Source organism: Sordaria macrospora, chromosome 2 (assembly GCF_033870435.1).
Source record: "Sordaria macrospora chromosome 2, complete sequence".
NCBI classification, from domain to species: domain Eukaryota; kingdom Fungi; phylum Ascomycota; class Sordariomycetes; order Sordariales; family Sordariaceae; genus Sordaria; species Sordaria macrospora.
The window spans coordinates 1,117,262-1,136,956 of NC_089372.1; the positions used below are offsets into that span (position 1 = coordinate 1,117,262).

At 53.3% G+C, this 19,695-nt stretch overlaps 6 protein-coding genes across 6 annotated transcripts; 2 read left to right on the forward strand and 4 right to left on the reverse strand.

The window, feature by feature from the left end:
* The first annotated feature begins 268 nt into the window (after nucleotides 1-268).
* On the forward strand, nucleotides 269-2,780 carry SMAC4_04368 (uncharacterized protein). Its single transcript, XM_003343662.2, has 3 exons — nucleotides 269-559; nucleotides 1,045-1,266; nucleotides 1,328-2,780. Exons 1-3 carry the CDS (start codon nucleotides 477-479, stop codon nucleotides 2,208-2,210), a joined length of 1,188 nt encoding a protein of 395 aa, XP_003343710.1. The 5' UTR covers nucleotides 269-476; the 3' UTR covers nucleotides 2,211-2,780.
* Nucleotides 2,781-3,031: 251 nt separating this feature from the next.
* On the reverse strand, nucleotides 3,032-5,135 carry SMAC4_04369 (uncharacterized protein; the record flags this gene model as incomplete). The annotated part of the gene is made up of 2 exons (XM_066090099.1): nucleotides 3,032-4,968; nucleotides 5,039-5,135. 2 exons carry the CDS (start codon nucleotides 5,133-5,135, stop codon nucleotides 3,032-3,034), a joined length of 2,034 nt encoding a protein of 677 aa, XP_065946018.1.
* Nucleotides 5,136-5,781: 646 nt separating this feature from the next.
* SMAC4_04370 (uncharacterized protein) lies at nucleotides 5,782-7,954 on the reverse strand. The gene is made up of 3 exons (XM_003343664.2): nucleotides 7,516-7,954; nucleotides 7,286-7,441; nucleotides 5,782-7,227 (listed from the first exon to the last, which is right to left on the reverse strand). Exons 1-3 carry the CDS (start codon nucleotides 7,744-7,746, stop codon nucleotides 5,968-5,970), a joined length of 1,647 nt encoding a protein of 548 aa, XP_003343712.1. The 5' UTR covers nucleotides 7,747-7,954; the 3' UTR covers nucleotides 5,782-5,967.
* A 2,477-nt stretch (nucleotides 7,955-10,431) lies between these two features.
* On the reverse strand, nucleotides 10,432-14,116 carry SMAC4_04371 (uncharacterized protein; the record flags this gene model as incomplete). Its single annotated transcript, XM_003343665.1, has 3 exons — nucleotides 10,432-10,898; nucleotides 11,005-12,647; nucleotides 12,711-14,116. The coding sequence occupies 3 exons, from the start codon at nucleotides 14,114-14,116 to the stop codon at nucleotides 10,432-10,434; spliced, it is 3,516 nt and encodes a 1,171-aa protein (XP_003343713.1).
* A 776-nt stretch (nucleotides 14,117-14,892) lies between these two features.
* Nucleotides 14,893-16,194, forward strand: SMAC4_04372 (uncharacterized protein). Its single transcript, XM_003343666.2, has one exon. It carries the CDS (start codon nucleotides 15,069-15,071, stop codon nucleotides 16,056-16,058), a length of 990 nt encoding a protein of 329 aa, XP_003343714.1. The 5' UTR covers nucleotides 14,893-15,068; the 3' UTR covers nucleotides 16,059-16,194.
* A 391-nt stretch (nucleotides 16,195-16,585) lies between these two features.
* SMAC4_04373 (uncharacterized protein) lies at nucleotides 16,586-19,379 on the reverse strand. Its single transcript, XM_003343667.2, has 2 exons — nucleotides 18,958-19,379; nucleotides 16,586-18,573 (listed from the first exon to the last, which is right to left on the reverse strand). Exon 2 carries the CDS (start codon nucleotides 18,369-18,371, stop codon nucleotides 17,277-17,279), a length of 1,095 nt encoding a protein of 364 aa, XP_003343715.1. The 5' UTR covers nucleotides 18,372-18,573; nucleotides 18,958-19,379; the 3' UTR covers nucleotides 16,586-17,276.
* Nucleotides 19,380-19,695: the final 316 nt, after the last annotated feature.

Sequence of the window (19,695 nt, forward strand, 5' to 3'; positions counted from 1 at the left end):
GTTCCCCGCTCTCCACTCTTTCCCGCCCGCCCGTTGGCCCACTCGTCGACTGAGAGTTTCCATCTTGGCATTTTGTTGACGAGTGTCGAACTGACGATTGAAGTTGAAACGCGATGTTTAGGCAGATAACGTCCGTGCTTTTTCTCTTCAGCTCAGGTCGGGTTAGCTCAGTTTACAGGTGATCCATCCAACACACGTCACTACCGACAGGGCTCCCGCCCACACCAGCTCTGCCCGCTCACCACCCACCTAACAGCACCCACAGCTTCACCTTCCACTGCCGCAAAGCTCAGGTATCTTGTCCAAAACAACAACACCATTGAGCTTAAGCTTCATTTACCATTAATTACCCAACACAAGCGCAATATAATTATCAGCACACGCGTAATCGCATCGTCATTGCGACCATTTTGATACCAAACACCATTGACCCAAGTATCACGCTGCGACCCGAGATATCACCACAGACAGCAAACATGTCGGGCACCACCAACAGCTGGCTCGCAAGGCAGCGCAAGTCGGATTTGGTTGAGTTGGCGAGAGAGATTGGTGTCACTGGGTATGTACACTTATTTGGTTTGTCATTCGGAGCATAGTTCGTGTCCGGACGATGGGTCATGACAATGGTCTTGTTGTGTTGTTTACTTTTTGATGTTGGCTTTGCGCCTCTCGCGCGCGCGCCCAGTCCCCGCATGGCTGAGCTCTCCTTCCCATGCTATCCCCCTCGCGCGCATATTCACACTCCGGACCAAGCTTAAGGAAGCTTCATGTTCTAGTCTCAAACGAGCAGACATGTCTTGTGATGGCGTCAACACCAAAAAGGCATTCGATGACGCCCTGCTTTGCCGGAGCAGCTGTACCTCGCCAGGAACAGACTAGGGCCGGAAACCTCCCCGCGCCTGCGTGCCGCATTCCGCCTCGCGTACCTGGCTCCCTTTGTTGACATTTCATCCCGTTTGGGATCCCCAATCACCGACTGCGCCAACCCTTTGGACGTCCATACAATGCATTTTCGTCGGAGCTATGTACTAACAAAGCATCCAGCCTTGATGGTCTGAAGAAGAACGATATCGAACAACAACTCGACAACTTCCTCTCCCAGAACGCGAACCGCTTCTCCTCCGACTCGCGCTTCACCTCCTACTTCAACAGCCGCGCTCGCCAGTCGCCCATCAAGCGCGAAAGTGATGTGACCCCCAACCGAGTTCCCAGGCGGAGGACCACCAACAAGGTCGAGGTCGAGATTCCAGCTGCTACCATTGAAGAGTAGGTCTCTAGTCTCTATCCAGAGAAGATAAAACCCCAAATTAACAACCAATCCTCCTAGGTCTGACTCCATCCCATCCACCACCTCCCCATCCCCAGAACCCGAGACCAAGCAAGCTCCTGCGCCCTCGGAAGTGCTTCAAGCCGCCGCCCAAGTAACCCAAGAGGCTCTCGTCTCCACCGCCCAATCCGCCGTCCAGAACGTCCAGAACCCCGGGCACGCGCTCTCCCAACTCAACAACACCTTCTCCTCCTCCACCTTGCGCCTGCCCGCCTCCCAAGCTGAGCTCGTGCAAGTTGTCGAGTCCGGCACCCTCGCCGTGCGCGACCGCGTCTCGGACCTCTACCAAAAGTCCGGCATCCACGACAAGGCCGAGACCGTGCGCGAGAGCCTCTCCACCGTCAACAGCGTCGCCGTCGCCGTCGCCGCCTTCGAGCTCTACTTCCTCCGCAAGGAAGTCATCCCCGACCGCTACGCCTTCACCATTCCCGCCGTCAAGCTTCTGGGCGGCATGCTCGGCTGGGATGAGTATCCCGTCTACGTCCCGGACATGTTCGCTCTGGTGACTGCCGGGTTCTGGATCCCCGCTTTGGTGTGGACCACCACCAGCTTGATCCTCCCTTCGCTGTTTGGGTATTTCTTCAACTTGAGCGTGGCGCACTCGAATTCGTTTTCTACGAACTCCGGCCCGACGACTAGGAGACAGAGCAGGGAGTTGAGCAAGCGGGAACCGGAGTATGCGGTTGATCCCGTTACCTTCTCGATTGTTAAGGCGTTGATCACCTATGTGGTGTATGCCCAGGGCGTGACGCTCGGCGGGTGGTTGGATGCTGATGCCGTGGCGAGGATCAACGGGGCGCTGTATAGTGGGTGGAAGGGCGTGTTGGTTGGTGCCGCGGTGACGGGTGTTGCTGGGGTTTATGATGCTGTGTTGAGGAAGTAAGGGGTGAAGGGATGGATGGATGTGGAAGTTGCAGTGATTGCTCAAGAGAGGAAGATGAACAAGAGGGAGTATCTGCACGCTGCGGTGCGGGTTGGGTATGGGGAAGACGCCAACGGACAGACGCTGTAGGATGGACGAAACTGGAAATGACTGAACGGTACATAACACAACAACACAACACAAACACAACACAAACACAACAGGAAAAGAAACGAAATGGTTGGATGGATGGGTGGTCTAAGGATTTTCTGTAGGATTTGTTTAGGATTTGTCTGGATAGGTAGCGGCGTGTATGGTTTTGGCTTTCTTTAGCTTTGTTGGTCATTCATTCCTTTTTGATACTTCACGTAGCTAGTTTGCCTTATTTCTTATTGGGATCTTTGGTTCGGAAGATATGATTTTGCTTCTACTTTCGTTCAGCTACGAGTCATCTTCGCCTTTTTGCTGCTTGTGTTTTCGGCTATGGGATTTGTTCACCGGTTATACCTCTGGGCGAGGAACCTAGCTAGACAACCGGTCCAGAGACTGCTTTCCGTTCGGAGCTTTCATTGTTGTGTTGATATCCCAATGACATACATACTCAAGGTAGTTGACACACTCTTTTTTGCTTCGCCTGCTTGGGGATGGATACCTTGGTCGCTTAATATCGCCATTTTTGCCTACTCACTGAGTACGTATGTCGAGTTGTGGATTGACGACTCATGGATTGAGCTTCGAGGCTCGTTGATCCTTCGTGTCTGACTGATTGAGTGGTAAGAAAGAAACCCAAGAAACTGTTTAGTGATAACAAACTACTCCAAAAAATTACAAAAATTCCGACCTTACAGCTTCGAAAACCCCGGCACACTCCCACCCGCAACAACCCCCTTCGGTCCTCCCTCCCCATAAACAATCGCCAAATCCAAGTCCAATCCATCCCCCTCAATCTTCACTTCTTCCTCCCCATTACCATCAGGCCCAAACCCATGCTTCACCATCCACCGCCCCTTCATCCCCTCCACCTCCCTCCCAGGCCTAACCCTCGCATCAACCACCCACAAAACCGCAATCAGCACCTCCGCCAGCTTATGTATCAACCCCCTAGCCTCAGGCAATAACTCCTCCTGCCTTCCCCTTTCCAGTTTCCTCTTCAGTCCTTCCCAAACTTTCCTCACCCTCTCCACCTCTCCCCTTTTACCACCACCTGCCAGTCCCAATCCAGTCCCAACAAACCACTCCAAAGCCTCCACCCCCTCTTTTCCTATCATAGGATGTTTCAGCGCCCTAACAGTATCACTAGCCAACACATCCGTCGTCCCTTCCCAGATTGCGCCCACGCAGGCGTCCCGGAAAATGCGAGACAGGTTCAGGTGTTCGGACTCGGAGTTTACTAGGTAGCCGACGCCGCCGAGGGATTCCATGCAGCCGAAGGAGAGGGGCACGCTGGTGTGGCAGATGAAAGACTTGTGGAGGGAGGAGAGGGTGCGGAGGAGGGAGGATACTAATTGGGGAGGGGGGGTTAATGGATGGAGGGGGGATGGGGGAGATGCGGAGGAAGGGGAGCTGATTTGGGAGGGGGACGAGGAAGAGGAGGGGTGTTCGTCGAGACCCAAGATATAAAGGGTATAGAAAGTCAACAGCATCAGGCCGTGATACTCCGACGTGAGGCCGGCCAAAGTGCGCATGTGTAGCGGGTGTTTATAAAGCGGTAGTCTCCTTCCCTTCCCAACGCCCGCTTCTCTGACCAAGGCGTACGCTTTCGCCACACCAATCCCGCGTCCCAAATACCCCATCGAGCTGACAGTCGTGTGCACCCTTGTGATATTCAGTATCGTCGAAATCTCCTTAATCCCCTCCCCTTCCTTTCCAATCATCCACCCCCTCATCCCCTTCAGCTCCAGCTCCGCAGTCGGCAATCCCACCGTTCCAAACTTATTTTTGAGTCTGGAGATGGTGATACCATTCAACTCCTCTCCTCCCTTTTCTCCCGTCACCGAAACCAGCTCCGGGTTATATCGTCGCATAGGCGCCATGAACGCCGACACCCCCATCCCGGGGCGCGTCTTGGCCAGTAATATGGTCATTTGGCTATCGGTCGCTGAAGAAAACCATTTAAAGCCTGAGATTGACCAGGGACCTAGGGGGATGGATTCCTCTTTTGATGCCAATGCCAACGGCACTTCTTCTTTTGCGTCAGGACCAGCAGAAGAAGGGAAGGGGTCATAGACAGCGACGGTTTCGGTTTGGGAAACGTCGGAGCCACCAGTCCGCTCAGTCATCCACTGTCCACTCGTCCACGCATACGCCTTATCCCTCGAGGTAAGATGGTCATACGCATTCCCAAAAACCCTTTTTTCCTCCTCACTCAACCTCCCCACCAACTCCGGCGTCGTCAGGTGGCGTTGCAACAACCGCGCAGCACCATCCTGCATCGCCGCCGGACACAGGGTATTCGCACACGACGCTTCCCAGAGGTGACACCTCAAAAACTGCACCAATCGCGAATAGGGGCCGTTTTGGGCGGAGAAGGTAGGGTCGTAGTTGATCGCTACGACGCCTTGCTCGAAGCCGAATTCTTGAAGTTTGCGCCAGCCTTCGGAGACGATGAGTTCCTGTTTGGAAGAGGGACGGCCGAATGCGTCACGCCCGGACCCGCGCAGGTAGGGGGTGTTGCGCTCGGAGTCGGTTATCCAGTGGAAGATTTCGGGGGCGAGGACGGCGGAGCCGAGGGAGGAGAGGGAGGGGGTGCTGGAGGAAAGGAGGGAAGGGGGGAGGTAGACTTTGGGTTGATGGGTGTTAGTTGGGATTGTTAGGCGAGGGAGGGAAGGAAGAAGGGGGGGAAAACGTACGTTTGGCTATCCGCTGGAGACTGACATCTTCGTGGAACTGGTTTTTGATAATGGGCTGTTGTTGGATGAAGCCCGTGTTTGCGCTTGAGGGTTCCATTTTGGCAGCCGTCATTGAGTGAAGTCGTCAAGCTTGTTTGTTCAACTTAAAGATGAATTCGTGAGGAAGTGTCCATGATACCGAATGTTTGAGGTAAGCTAGATGCTAGCTCAGGCCGAACCTACACGTGTAGGTGGTGCACAAAGCACATGAGTGGCTTGCCTGCCCATGTGCATTGCTTGGGGTCTGGTGTTTGTTCTAGGCTCGTGAAAGAAGCCGAGGTTCGTTACCTAACAATGAACGTTGAGCATGTTCCCCTTTGGTGATGGTCGCCCTCGTACACACCCCTGGCCCCTTCCCTCCTCCAATGAAAGATCTGGGGAAGCGAAAGGGATAAAAACGCGGGGTGCCAAGGCCTGGGGGAATTTGGGGAAGTTGTGAAACTTGAGTTCACCGTTGCACGTGGTTGAAGATCGTCTCTTTCTATGACGCTCCCGAAAATTTTACAAGTGTCTCATCAAGATGTTGAGGTCCGGAGATCGTCACCAGGATGGTTTACGTCTAAGAGCTGATTAAGAGGCGGAAAAGAGTTTGGTGAAAGTTATTGGATTCATCCAGGCAGGAGTCACAATAACATAAGCAAAGACCATCAAGGTCATCACACACACTTGAGGTAAAGATGTACAGCGGCAGAAAGTTTTGTATTTCCACTCTCCCATATATGCGATCCGTTTGGTCCTGTCATGTCCTGTTTGATATCCAGAAAAAGAAAAAAGGAAAAAAGTAGACCGCCAAAAAAAGAGAATTGTTTATCAATAACCCCAGAAAAGAAAACTCCCAATCATGATACCATCACATCTATCCAGGTCACATCACACACAAATCAGAACATCTATTTGAACTGATCCTCAGTGACACCCTTGCCCATCGCCGCCGTGGAGCTGATACCACCGGTGACCATCTTCTGGAGCTCATCGACGTACGTGGCGCCGGACCACTTCTGGTGCTTGACGACATCGACGCCGGTCTCGATCTCGGGCTCCTGGACGAGCTCGCCGTAGGCGCGCATGCCGATCTTGCTGTAGGCCTTGGCGAACTGGTCGCTGATGAGGGCGGTGGTGTGGAGACCCGCAAGAGTGATGAACTGCCAGCAGTAGCCGAGCTTGGCGAGGCGGCGGATGTAGGTCTCCTGCTCGTCGCGGCCCATGGCGGTCTTCCAGTTGAAGGAAGGAGAAAGGTTGTAGGCGAGCTTCTGCTCGGGCCAGACGGCGTGCACGCCCTTGGCGAACTCCTCGGCCTGAGCGTAGTCGGGCAGCTTGGACTCCATCCAGATGGCGTCGCAGTAGGGCGCGTAGGAGATGGCGCGGTTGATGGAGCAGTCGCAGCCACCCTTGAGGCGGTAGTAACCCTCGCGGGTACGGGGAGAGTCCCAGTCGAAGAAGATCTCCTGGCCGAGAAGCTGGCGGGCGATGGCGCGGGCCTCGCGGTTGGAGATCTGCTTGCCCTTGACGGCGGCCTGGTACTTGGCGGCGAGGTCCTTGCCGTTGGAGAAGTTGCCCTTGGCGATGACGTCAAGGACGGCCTCGTCGAAGCGCTTGAGGTTGGCCTTGGCGAGCCAGTCGTCCTCGATGGCCTGGAGCTGGGCACCGGTCTTGCCGGCGGCCTCGGCCTTCATCATGAGCTCAGCGAGGGGCTCAAGGTCGGGGTTGGTGCATCCGATGATGAAAGCGTGGTCGCGGGGATCGATAGTGGTGGTGATGAGGGTGGCGGCCTCGGCATCGGTACGGGCAATGCAGAGGAGGTCGGAGCCCATGATATCAGCCTGGGCACGGATGGCGACGAGGCGGTTGATGTGCTCCTGGATGGGGACGAGGACCTTGCCGGCCATGTGACCGCACTTCTTGGTACCAGGGGCCTGATCCTCAATGTGGATACCGGCAGCACCCTTCTCAATGAAGAGCTTGGTGAGCTTCATGACGGCAGTAAGACCACCGTGACCGGTATCGGCATCGGCAATGATGGGGCGGAGGTAGTCGTAGTTGTTGAGCTTCTCACGCTGGGCCTTGGGAACGGAGAGACGCTCCTGGCGCTGCTTGCGGTCGTGGAAGAGCTGAGCCATGAAGAGATGGCCAACCTTGTTGGGGACGGTGGTCTGAATTCTGATATCAGTATGGTTGGACTCAATGGCTCATCCTCACCGAGAAACTCACGTAGGGGTAGTCAGCAAGATCCGGGCCGGGCTCGTCAGAAGAGGAGGCGGTCGAGGATGATTGCCAGCCGGAGACGTAGACGGTATCGAGGTACTTGGCCATCTGGGTCACCATGGTGGGCTCCAAGCAGCCGTATGTGTAAGAGGCATCGCGCTTCTATTGTAGAGTGAGATTGTCAGTGAGGTTGTTCCCCTCAAGTCTTCCAATGGCATGTGCTGGTGGTTACTAACAGCGAAGCGGTCCTCGAGGATCTTCCAGAGCTTCTTGGCCTGGGCGTTGCTGGCGTACTCGATCTTGAGGTTTCCACGCTTGGAGACGATCTGCTCAGCGGTGAAAGGACGCTTGGTCTGCCTCCAGCGCGAGTCGCTCCACCACTTCTTGAGCTCCTCGACCTCCTTGGCGAAAAGCTCGTCCTCGAGAGCGGGATCCACGGCGGGGTTGTTCATGTTGTTGGCAGCCATTTTGGGCGGTTGTGTTGTGAAGAAACGTTAAAAGGGTATAATAAAGATTAAAACGCGAGACAACACAACTTCTAGTGTGTAGTTAATGTCGTGGATATCTTAGTACCTAGCACTCAAAGCAAGGACGGGTATGAAAGGATGATGTCGTGGGGATGGGTAAAGAGTTCAAGGTGGTGTTGACTTGAAACTCGGGAGTCGGTTGATGTGATACAGAATAGTAAGAACAAAGAAAGAAGCCGGGAGGAAAAGGAATCGGGGGGACCAAGTTTCTTAAGAAAGGAACCGAGGAAGCAGAGCCCCAAACATATGAATCAGGAACACGGTCACGGGAAAGCAGGTTCGGCGGCGACACGGGCTGGAACCGGAGCGTGGATGCCCTGACTGGCCTCGTCTTCTTCCCCAGTCATCCCCATTCCATCTCCATCGATCCCCATACTCTCTTGCAGGACAGCCAGGGGTTGGATGGAGGCTGTCGGGGACATGGCAACACTGGGGAAGCGAAGACGGGGGAATAGCCGCTAGACCGGTCTCTCCCGACATATCTCAGAGAACTCTCCGGGTTTCAACTTTCTGACCGTCAGTCGAATGCCCGGATATCATTGGCGACTGGACCTGGGGACCTTGACAACTTCTGGACGTGTCTGACTCGACATCAGTCTGAAAGAGACCAGCATGCGACAATCCGTGTGGAGCCGGACCCGGGGTACTGTGGGCGAATATACGGGGTGCCGCGAAGAGCACCGTAGGTACAGGCCGAGGGAGGATCCATCTCTTGACCCATATCTTTTGCTGCCTCGGGAGCTGTACACGTTGTACTTTTGATCATGTACCTATCCCAAGACTGATTTGATGACCGTCGCGAATGTTGCCGTGTCGCGTGCTGAGGACGGGACGGAGCAACGTCCAGTTAACTGCTTGCGGAAACGGAATCGGAGGGACCTTTTTTCTTCTCAAGTGCCATCCCACCTGTGACAACCCTTGGCCTCAACTCAACTTTCGTCAAGCCGATGAATGATGCGCACCAAGTCGGCGTCGGACCAGTCAGAAGGCGTGCTGGGACTTGGCCGCATCCGAAAAGAGGAAGAGATGGAGAACCCCCCTTTGGCCGAGCGATGTCTCGTTGCAACCCCACATCTTTTCCATGCCAACCAACCCAGGTCCCAGCCAGCCCAGCCATACATGCTCCGTTACCGTAGAGCCCCGTGAACCGAATTACCGAATGCCGGGACTTTGGCCATCATACTGTACATCAACGACGACAACAACTCGTGGCCCGATGAAAGAGCCTATAAGGTGCAATTGGTACAGCACATCCAGGACAATCTTCAGTGCCAAGTGCCAGCTGTTTAGTGACTGTTTTGCTCGTCTCTTCGCGCCGTTACAGCAGTGATGTTGCTGTTATAACTGTTGTTCAGTTGTTGATGACTTGTTGACTTGCTGTTGCTGGAGCCCCTCCCCCACAGTAAAACCACCTGGAAATATCCACATGCTGCCATGTCAACAACGGGCATAAGGGTCATCTTTCAATGTCAGGTTGCCCAGGCATGCGCATATACGCTGCCTACAGTCTGTCACTGTCAACTCATAGTGACATGACTACAGTACCTACCGAGAATAATCTCACGAACCATCCATCCATCTTTCCTCAGGGCCCCGCCATTTTTTTGTTGTCAACCCCAGAATTATCTTTCGGAGGACGGAACAAAGTCTCAAAGCCCGAACAAAAAGCCTGGGGAAAAACAGGAGAACAACCAAACCACCTCCAGTGAAACCCCACCACTGGCATGTGAAAGATGCGTCATAGGCAAGGTAGCCGTAGCGGTACTCATTCCGAACCCGACACCATTGTCATCAAATGCCCCACTGAAAACAACAAGGGCAAAAGGGCAGCAACTGGGAATCGGACCAGCACGCTCACTGATTGGATAGCCCTTTTGACCTCGGTCAACTTTCTAGTGTGGCCCCAAGTCAGCTGCCACTTAGCCCACTCAGCCGCCACTTAGCCCACTCAGCCCACACTTGTTCGGTACGTACCCCGGACCGGACCCCAAACAACCGAAACAGAACCCATGAATAGCGAAAGCTGGGTGTTACCGTTGCTTGTCGGTCGTTTGTATCGTGTTGTTCCTGACATCGATTTTTGTTCGACAACGGGCCGCCCCTTCGTGGAAAGCAAAAAGGAAATGAGAAGATGTCGAAAGGGTCCGAGACGACTGACTGACTGCTACATGCATCACATGCACAGATAAGCATGTGCTCGTGCTTTTGTTGACCTGATGGGTTTCTGGTGTAACACGACTGTTACCGTTCGTAGCCGGGGAAACGATACAAAAGTGTCAAGCCATATGACAGACAATCGACAACACCATGCCGTCGTACCGTACGTTGTAGTGGTATTACATTGCCAAATCCTACTGGTTGGCAACTGATTGCATGCAAGGAATAATTGGATGAAATGAATGAATGAAATGAATGAATGAAACGGTCGGAGAAAGGTAAACCGTTCCGACGAGATCCGCTGTCTCGTATATACGCCGTAAATCCACTTTTTGTCCTGGATGACCAAAAACTGTCTGTAACTGCAGGGGTACAGTGCAGTGTGTCAAAAAGTTGAGACATGTCAGAAACGCCACGCCACGTGAGAAGAGCTCTCTTCAACAAAAAAAAAACCAGAAAAAAAACCATTCAGAGTTCGTCGTCTTCATCATCCTCGTCATCATACAGGAAAATTGTGGTGACTTTTTTCTTCTGCTCCGCCGCTGCCGTTGTCGCCGTGGTCTTGTCGGAGGACGTTCCGGCGCCGATGGTAACCGCCGCCCGTGATTCCTCCTCATGCTCCTCCGTCTTGACGGCCACGGCGGATGCACCCGAGTCAACCACATTAGAAACGGTTGTGGCGGTCTCATCATCGTCAGTTTGCCGTTCCTGAGCCTCAGCCTCAGCCTCAGCCTTCGGCACCGGGGGTGAATAAGCTGAGGCGCCAGCGCGAGGGTTCGTTCCCTGCCGAGCCCCGTATCCGAGAGCTCCGGATCCGTGGAGTGGGTCCTTTCCTTCGCCTCTCTCCGCTGCGCCGGAGACCGCTCTTTTCTCGGCGATCTCGCCTCTCGTCACCAACTCAACTCCGGCACCATCTGTTGTCGACTTTGACTCACCTAATATGTCCATCTCCATCTCCATCTCCATCTCCATCGCGACCGCTTTTATCGAGATCAACATTCATTGTCTCACCATCATCATCATGATCGGTCTTAACCATACTTGACTCATCATCCTCATCCTCCGTTTCTTTCTTTGCTTCCATTTTCGCCAACTCCTGCTCCAGTAACTTGACCTCTCGCCTCCTGTAAAAGGTATCCAAGCAATTTCGCCGCTGCTCTTGCGTCCAGCTTTCCACTACCAGCGCAAAGTCGGTCGCGTTCTGAAAGCCGAACTCTTTCGCCATTGAACAAAACTGCCGTCTCCTGGCGTTCTCGGGCGGGTTGAATTTGTAATGCATCCTAAGCATCTTCTTGTTCGGCGCCGCCGGCCCGTTTAGGTCTTCTTCGTCTTCGTCTTCATCATCATCGCTGCTGTCTGTACTGTCTGCGAACAAAGCGTTATTGACGCCTGGAAAAAGCTGGCTGTCTGCAACGTTTGCTGCCAGTTCGGCGCGCCGTGATAATTGCGCCTCGACTTTGCTGGTGCCGATGACCTCGGAATTTTCATGGGTGTACTCGACGCCCGCTGAGGCAAGGATGGCTGCAATGGCATCGCTTTTTGGCTTTTTGGACTTGCCGGCTTCAAGCAGTTTGTCGGGGTCCTCTGCCGTGACGAGCTTCGCAAGCGAGCTCATGCCCGAGTCGTCGTCATTATCCTCGCTCTCCTTCTTGATGAAGTCCAATTCTTCGTCTTCATCCTTCACGGCCTTTTCCAGGTCGATATCGGTGAGGTTGACACCAGCCTTCGCCTCGGCAATGTTGGTCTTGTTGACAATGTCCCTGAGCACGACCTGGTCGGCGTGGAAAGTGAACAAATTCTCCAGCCCAAAGAGCTCGCCCTTCTTGTTCTTGTCCCTCTGGACACCCTTGAAGTAGCGACGTTCGTTAGAAGCGTTGTAACCAATGTTAGCCTGCTGCTGTTTATAGATCTGCCTAGCATAGACGATCTCTTCGATGGTACCAGCCGAGACCAACCGGAAGACATCCACGTCTCGGATCTGGCCGATTCGGTAAGCACGATCCTGGGCCTGCAAATCGTAAGACGGGTTCCAGTGCGGGTCAAAGATGACCACCTTGTTCGCCGACGTGATGTTTAAGCCGACGCCTCCCGCTTTGGTGGAGATGAGGAACACAAACTGTCGGGGGTCCGTGTTGAACTCGTCGACAACCCGTTGTCGCTCTTCGTAGCTGAGAGCACCGTCGAGAAAGCTGACATTGTAGCTGGTGTTGTGAAAGAGATGCTGCAAGATTCGCAGCAGTCGCACGCTGTGAGAGAAAACAAGCACCTTGTCTCCGCTTTCGTGCCAGAAGCGCAGGAGCTTTCTCAGAATCTTCCATTTTCCGCAGAACTCCGGGTCTGCGAGGGTGAGCATGGAGTCCCGCTTATCGTAAAGCTCTTTCCACGTGTCCGGAGCGCAGGTCTGGAGCACGTTAAGCTCCGAACGTTGCTTGTCGTTGGGATCGGAAGATGAAGGGATAAGTAACGTTAAATGATTCGCGATCTTCTGGAGCGTTATGATGCTGGGAAAAACGTAGGATTTCCACGAGCGACCATCACTCAGGGTCTTGTAGCAACACCACCCTGCAGCTCGTCCAGAGTGACACTTGCAAGGATGGTAAGCATTCAGGATGTAAGTGAGATGTTCTCCGTCTAGGAAATTCTCGTAGGCGATGCGTTGAACGTCTGTCAAGGGGCAGAATACCCTGTATGGTAACAGTTAGAACGAGAAGCTGCTTGCTTTCCTTCGATGCGAATGGTCAACTTACACCTTGTCGCTCTTCTTCGGCAGTTGATGGGCGATCAGACTCTTCATGCGACGGAGGAAAAACTCTGGAAGGAGGTTCTGCACCAGCTTCTTTGCGGTCGTACGGGCAATACTGAGCTGCTTGAGGGTTGCGTCGTGGGATTGGCCTGCTGTCAGAGGCTTTGTTATAGACTCGTTCCATTCGGCCCTTGTCCCAAAATATCCCGGGTTCGTCCAGTTCAGGAGCGTCCAAAGCTCTTCGTATCTGTTCTGTATTGCGGTGCCGGTCAAACCAATCCGACACATGGCGTTGATCTTGTCCATTGCGCGAGTGGTTTCGGACACATTGTTCTTCAGGACGTGACACTCGTCCGCCACGACACAATCCCACTCGACAGTGTTGACTGCCTCATGGCAGTTCCTGTACGTGTCGTAGGTGGTGATCATGACCTCGAGACGTCCTGCATTGGCTGACTGCAGTACATCTTCTCTGTTTGATCCATGATAGATGTCGACGTGCCACCAGCCCCATCGGTTGAGTTCGTTCTTCCAATTCTGGATGAGCGATCCGGGACAGACAATAATGACCCGCGGATACCACAGATCGCCAGCTCGCCGCATTTTTCTCATCCTCTTTGCATCACGCTCGTCTCCAGTCTTGCCGAATGCTACCGTAAGAAAAGCAGCCACCTGCACAGTCTTTCCCAGACCCATATCATCGCCGAGAATGCAGCCTCGCTGGTAGACAAACTTTTGGTGCAGAAACTTGACGCCTTCCACTTGGTAGTCGCGGAGGTATTGCGCGATACAAGCGGGAATGGTACCGGCAGAGTACTCCAGCTCGACATCATTGTAGGGTTGACAAGGCTTGATACCGGAGCTTTCATCAAACTTCGGACGTTGCTCGTGCCTGGCCCCTATCTCGTCGTCGGAAAAGTAGATGTCTTGGTAGTCTGGCGGTAACTTCAAGCCGGCATTGCGCAACACCTCTCTGTCCTTGTTGAACTTCTTCCGGCGCTTCAACAGATAATCGGGAATGAAGGCTTCGGCGTAGTCGGTTTCTTCCTTTTTCTTGACGGTGGGCTGGTTCAATTCGATGATCTCGTCGTCTCTCGCCCGATCTGTAGCCGCAGCAGCCTTCTGTCCTCCCCAGCCCTTCCCCTTCCCTCCTCGGCCTCTACCTCTCCCAGAAGTAGCACGTCGTTTCGCAAGTCGCCGTGCCTTGAGCTTCTCTCCATCGTCGGAATCGTCTGACCATTCGACCTTTTCCTCGAAATCGGAACTGACGCTCAACTTGCGTTTGCCCAAGCAGGTAGTTGTAGCGCTAGCGCTGCTTTGGGGACGGGCATTTTCGACGTCGAAGTGAACATCTTCGTCGAAAGATAAGGTAGGGTCGTCATCCGAGAGTACTATTGCATTATCGGCCATTGCGCAGGCATGGTATCGGTTCGTAATGGTTGATTATCGCGACGCGTTGCTAGGTGAAAGTTGGCGACGGAGGGGCAGAATGCAGGGGTCAGGAATCGCGCCTAGAGAGCGTGAGCACGTGTGGGCTGTTAGCTTCTAGGCAGCAAGCGAACCCTAACCCGGAAGTGGTACAAGGAGAGGCATCTGCGTTCAGTCAGCTTTATATCAGATGAAAGCTTCTCTCAAATGAGAGTATGGTCTGTAATCTGTTTATATTCAAAGAGACATTGAGATGATCATTACCGTGCCTTCATCAACACCGTCTCTCGCCGGTAGACACAGTCACTTCCCAGTTCAGAGGAGCTCGGAGCTTCCCGATGCTAACTGCTAACACCAACATCCCACGTTACATCAACTAACAGATGGTCCACCAGAAGATCGTTATCACCCAGGCTCCCAGGTCATCCTATCCGTCGCTACGCGAAAAACGTGGGAATAAAGTTTTAAACCTTTCGGTTTATCTTAGCCGTGCCGAGCATTCGCTCATCGAACCATTGTCTCGGGCCTCAATTTGGTGTCGTAATAGCCGGCTAGGCGATCATATTGAGCTTCCTCTTCTGACTTAGACGCGGCTCTTGTAACGGGTACTGTTAGCGGGCGGCGGTGGAGGTCCTCGTTCAACACGAGGGGGCTCTTATCGACCTTGTCTGGGAGAGGGGTTCTGTTAGTGCAGTCACCACCGGCTATACAGTATATCAAGGTGGGGTTCACCACAGCAGCTCGGCTTGACTTCACTTCGTCTTCAACTTCATCAACTCTTTTTAAAACACTTTGACTCCCATTTTTCATCTCCCTTCCGTCTTAACACGGAGTGAGAATCTCGACATCGCATCTCAACCTCAGCGCTTTGAGCAATCAACACATCTCTTCCTTCCACCGAAACTCACCAACAACCAACACCACCACCAACACAATGGCGGACCAGACCAAAACCGACGGCCTAACCCCCTCCCAACTCACCTTCTTCCTTGAAAACGGCTACCTCATAATCCCCCGCGCCCTCCCTCCCTCCACCGTCTCCCGTCTCCTCTCCACAACGCACACCCTTCTCTCAGACTTCGATCTCTCGTCACACCCCTTGACCCGCTTCCGCACCGGCGGCGACACCGGCCATGACCACGTCGGCGACGACTATTTTCTTTCCTCCGGCGACAAGATCCGCTTCTTCTTTGAAGAAGACGCCTTCGACAGCTCTGGAAACCTCATCAAACCCAAGGACAAAGCGATCAACAAAATCGGTCATTACCTGCACGGCTTGAACCCTGCGTTTGCCAGCCTGTTGGCTACTTCCCCTAAGGATGAGAAGGGGTGGATTGAAGACCTAAAGGCGCGCCCGGCGGCTGTTGCGAAAGATCTCGGGTTCAAGGATCCGCGGTGCTTGCAAAGTATGGTCATTTGCAAACAACCCGAGATAGGCGGGGCGGTGCCTCCTCATCAGGATAGTACGTTTTTGTATACCGATCCGCCTAGCGCGGTAGGGTTCTGGTACGCGTTGGAGGATGCCACGCTTGAGAATGGATGTTTATCTTTCTTGCCGGGGTCGCATCTGTGGGCGCCTATTGAGAAGAGGCTGGTTAGGAAGAATGGGGAGAAGGAAGGGACGGAGATGGTGGATAATGAGGGCCCGAGGTTCCCGCCTGGTGAACAGTATGGGGAGGATAAGAAACCGGACGCGATAAAAGGGAAGGAGGAAGAGGAGAAGGCGTATGTGCCTGGGGAAGTGAAGGCGGGGGATTTGGTGCTCATTCATGGCAATATTTTGCATAGGAGTGAGAGGAACTTGAGCCAGAAGGGCAGGATTATCTATACTTTCCATGTTATTGAGGGTGGGGAGGGGAGGGAGTATGATAAGCGGAATTGGTTGCAGCCGCCCAAGGAGGGGTTTACTAGGTTGTATGCTTAGGACGTCGGACGGGGTGTGTGATGAGGATGAAGATGGGTGGAAACAGGCCTCTCGCGACGGTCATGACGAATTCAGAATATGTTATCAGGCGTTGCTTTAAGTAAAATCCGGTTGGCTTTAGCCCCCATATGAGCAAATTCGAATCACTGGTTGTTAACTCAGGTTGTTCAGGGTGACCGTCATGTGGATATTGAATAACATGTCACGTTGTCTGACAGTACCAATTTCGCAGTTTTGGAAACTACTATTTACTCGTAGCTAAATGATCACGAAATCAGAGACATCGACGTCAACCGAGTTCTGAAACACCGGGACACCCAAAGCATTGGGTATCTGATCATCAATGGCATAATTTCCTCCGCTGTTTGGATGATCCTGGCCGACCGAGTTGATGGATCCGTAAATAATCTTCCTGGATATTACGCCTTAGTCTTGACACAAAGATTTAGCGGACGATCATCTAGCCCCAGCTGACTGTTTAGACCAGATCTCATCTCATATCAACACCCATCCACTTCCAAATTCACTTGTCATGTTTCGTATGAAGTTTCACTGAACGATCAACAAAATAAAGCTGCTGTTTCTCTTTTTTGTTGTGGTAGTGGTTCCTAAGCTCGAAACTTTCTCTCTGTCGAATTTGCAAGTCATTCCATGACGTGTGCCTTGGTGGTATTTTGGTAAAACAACATCAAAATGTTTGTGAAAAAGTAAGAGAAGGGAAAAAAAGTTAAATGGTGAATAGGTTCGCAAACGGGTGACAAGAAGTGAAGAGATGAGTGAAAAAGAAATAACAGGGTAACAGGATAACAAGTAACGGGGATATAGAAAAGAGAGAGAGAGAGAGAGAGGGAGAGAAAACCACAACAGAACCAGAACCCGGGAAACTCCTAATCTTTCCCATCCAGCCCTCCCTTCCTAAAGATCCAGCAAAGAAGCGGAGGTGAAAGAAAAAACGGCCGTCAACCAGACGTCAGCATCCCCATGGTCGAGAAACAGTAACAACGATTGTTCATCCCTTGTTAGGGTGAATATTCCTCCTGTCACCCTCCAGCAGCACCAACCTGAATGTCGCAAAATCGAAAAGGTATCACATCCTCCTCCACGTAGACTCTCCCCAACCATTTTCTGTGCGAGTTGCTGATGAATAGAGGTCGATCAAATGTCGCAACCGGCTCGTGTCGTTCCAGCCCGTTGATTTTGCCTCTTTACCCTCCTGGCTTAGATCGGGCTTACAGGGAAGCTCCTCACACCACCACTCAAATCTCCGCTTCCCGTCCTCCGTAGCGCCTGGGACATGGTCTCAATCGCGATCTCGCCGTTGACAACCGGGCTAGGGTGCAAAAGACTTGTTGGGCTACCAAGTGGTTTCCTGCCTGGGGATCCCGGGATAGCACCAATATCGAATCCCTTCACCGATCCAGACTTGCTAGTTGGGGGACTTGTGTTATGGCCGCCAGAAGAGGAGACTGGGGAGCGAACTGGGCTGGGTGAACGGTTGACGCCGGTGGGGGTGAGGCTGGTCAAGCCAGCAAAGTGCAAGCTATCGCGCGAACCCGCAACCTGTTGCTGCTCGGCCTGCACGACGTCGGCAAACGAGATGAAGCTCAGACGGCGGATATCCGTGTTATCAAAGCTGCCGTAGTTGGAAGCTGTCTCGTTTCCAGGTATTGTCCCCCGGCCAGCTGTGAAGGCGGCCAGCTCCTCTGCCCAGGTTGCCTCAAGGGAAAGAGGAACAGGATTGGGGGCAGCTCCAGTCACCGTCACGGCGGCGGGCTGATGGGAGGTATGTGTGATGATCTCGACGGTATCGGGGTCAAGGCGCTTGTCGGTGATGGCCTGCGAAGAGGCGTCAAGCACGGGCGGGATGTAGTTCTCAGTCTGGATGTGAGATGGGATGGCTGGTGAATTTGGGACCATGGAAGCGCTTTCTTGTACGTCGCGCTCGAAGATCTGGCTACCAGCTGGGGATGAAAGTCGTGGAGACGAGGTGAAGCCACGGCCGGGCGATTGTGGTGTAATGTAGACGTCGGACTGAACAGGCGAGGCACCGGTTGACCTCTTAACCCAAGAGGTGGCCTTTCCACTGCCAGTAGATGGGGCAGGCGATTTCGAAACGGACGATGCCTCTTCCTTCTTCTTTCCAAAGCCGAAAAGGCTGCGCTTCTTGGCCTTCTTCTCCTCCGAAGCTCCTCCCTCTCCTCCGGCCGCCGCTCGTGGGGTCGCGTTTCCAGAGCCTGAATCGGACTCAAACGGGCCCGCTAACCTTGGGATACTCTGGCCGCCCTGGGGCAGCGATGTGCTTGCGAGACTCATAATGATGATGTGTGTGTTGTGATAGTACTGGATCGTGCTCGGTTATCTCGGACTCTGGGGGATATGCAGATGCGCAAAAAGTCGTATTTGAAGTGCCGAGCGCGGATGGTGTTGGTTGTTTGGGACGAAGATAGAGGACAAAGAAGAGCAAGTTTCAAGCTTCCAGCTAAAGCTTCTCAAAGTCGGGACACGGGTGGGGAGGCTAGAATCAACACCGGGATCTGGTCAGCGCGAACTATTTTGGGAACACAAGGATTCAGATTCAGAGCACGAGCATGGAGCAGACATGGTGGTGATCCAAGATGGAGCTGGTTTTGAAATTCCCCCAATTTCGGCTGGCGGCGACAGTGGGGGTGGAAATGGCTATTGTTGTCGCGACAACAACGAACAGGGCACAAGCTTTTCCATCTTGGCCCAGGATGGGACAAAGAGCAATTCGCGAGGCTGTCGCATGCCCATTGCGCATCGCTAGGCTCAAGTGGGATGGATGATTACCACAATCCATGACTCCCATCTCACCATGACTGCGATTGCGGTTGCGACTGTGACGTGGACGGGGGAGAGAGAGAGAAGAATGCGCCCTTACCAAGTTGTCCAATAACCAACCTTGACACTTTTGGGGTTGATAGTGTAGATTGCGTCTCTTGCGATGGCGAGGTGTGAAGAGACGAGAGAAGAAAAAATTGCCCGGGTCGGCTTTGGTGCAATGGTAAGGAAGGAAGGTTCGAGCACGTCCGGGTTTGTGGTGAGTGGGAGAGAAGGATCGCGGGATGAGGACGAAGAGGAGAAAGGAGGGAGCGACCGAAGGGTGATGTTTGTGTTGGTGTGTGTCCGTCCAGTCGCAGTCACCACTCTGGCACCAGTGTGTGATGTGATGCCCCGATGCAGAAGTCGAAGCTAGGACTCTTCTCTGGACCTGCCCCGGATAGTGGATGCTTCAGGTCACCCTTGGCGGGCTGTGATGGGGTCGTTGTCGACGAAGTGCTGGGTGTCCCCTGGATCTGCCCGCTGCAGTCTGATGCGATCTTGACCAAAGCCGCAAATTCCACTTTGGGAGTTAGTGTTTGTTAGAGCTCTGGGACCTTTTCTGCTCTTTACGCGTCGAGGATTGTTGGAAGTGTTTGCAGATTTGGACGTGTTGTACGCGGAGTCCGAGAGTCGGACAATGCAAATCAAGTGGCAGATTGTGGAAAGAAGTTTATATCACGGAACGAAAGAAAACAAAGAGTTTTCCTCCCTGTTTCTCTTTGGCCCGCTTGTCGAGCCCAACTTTTCTATTAACGAGCTGTGATAACAAAATAAATCAAGATCCACGGATGGATGA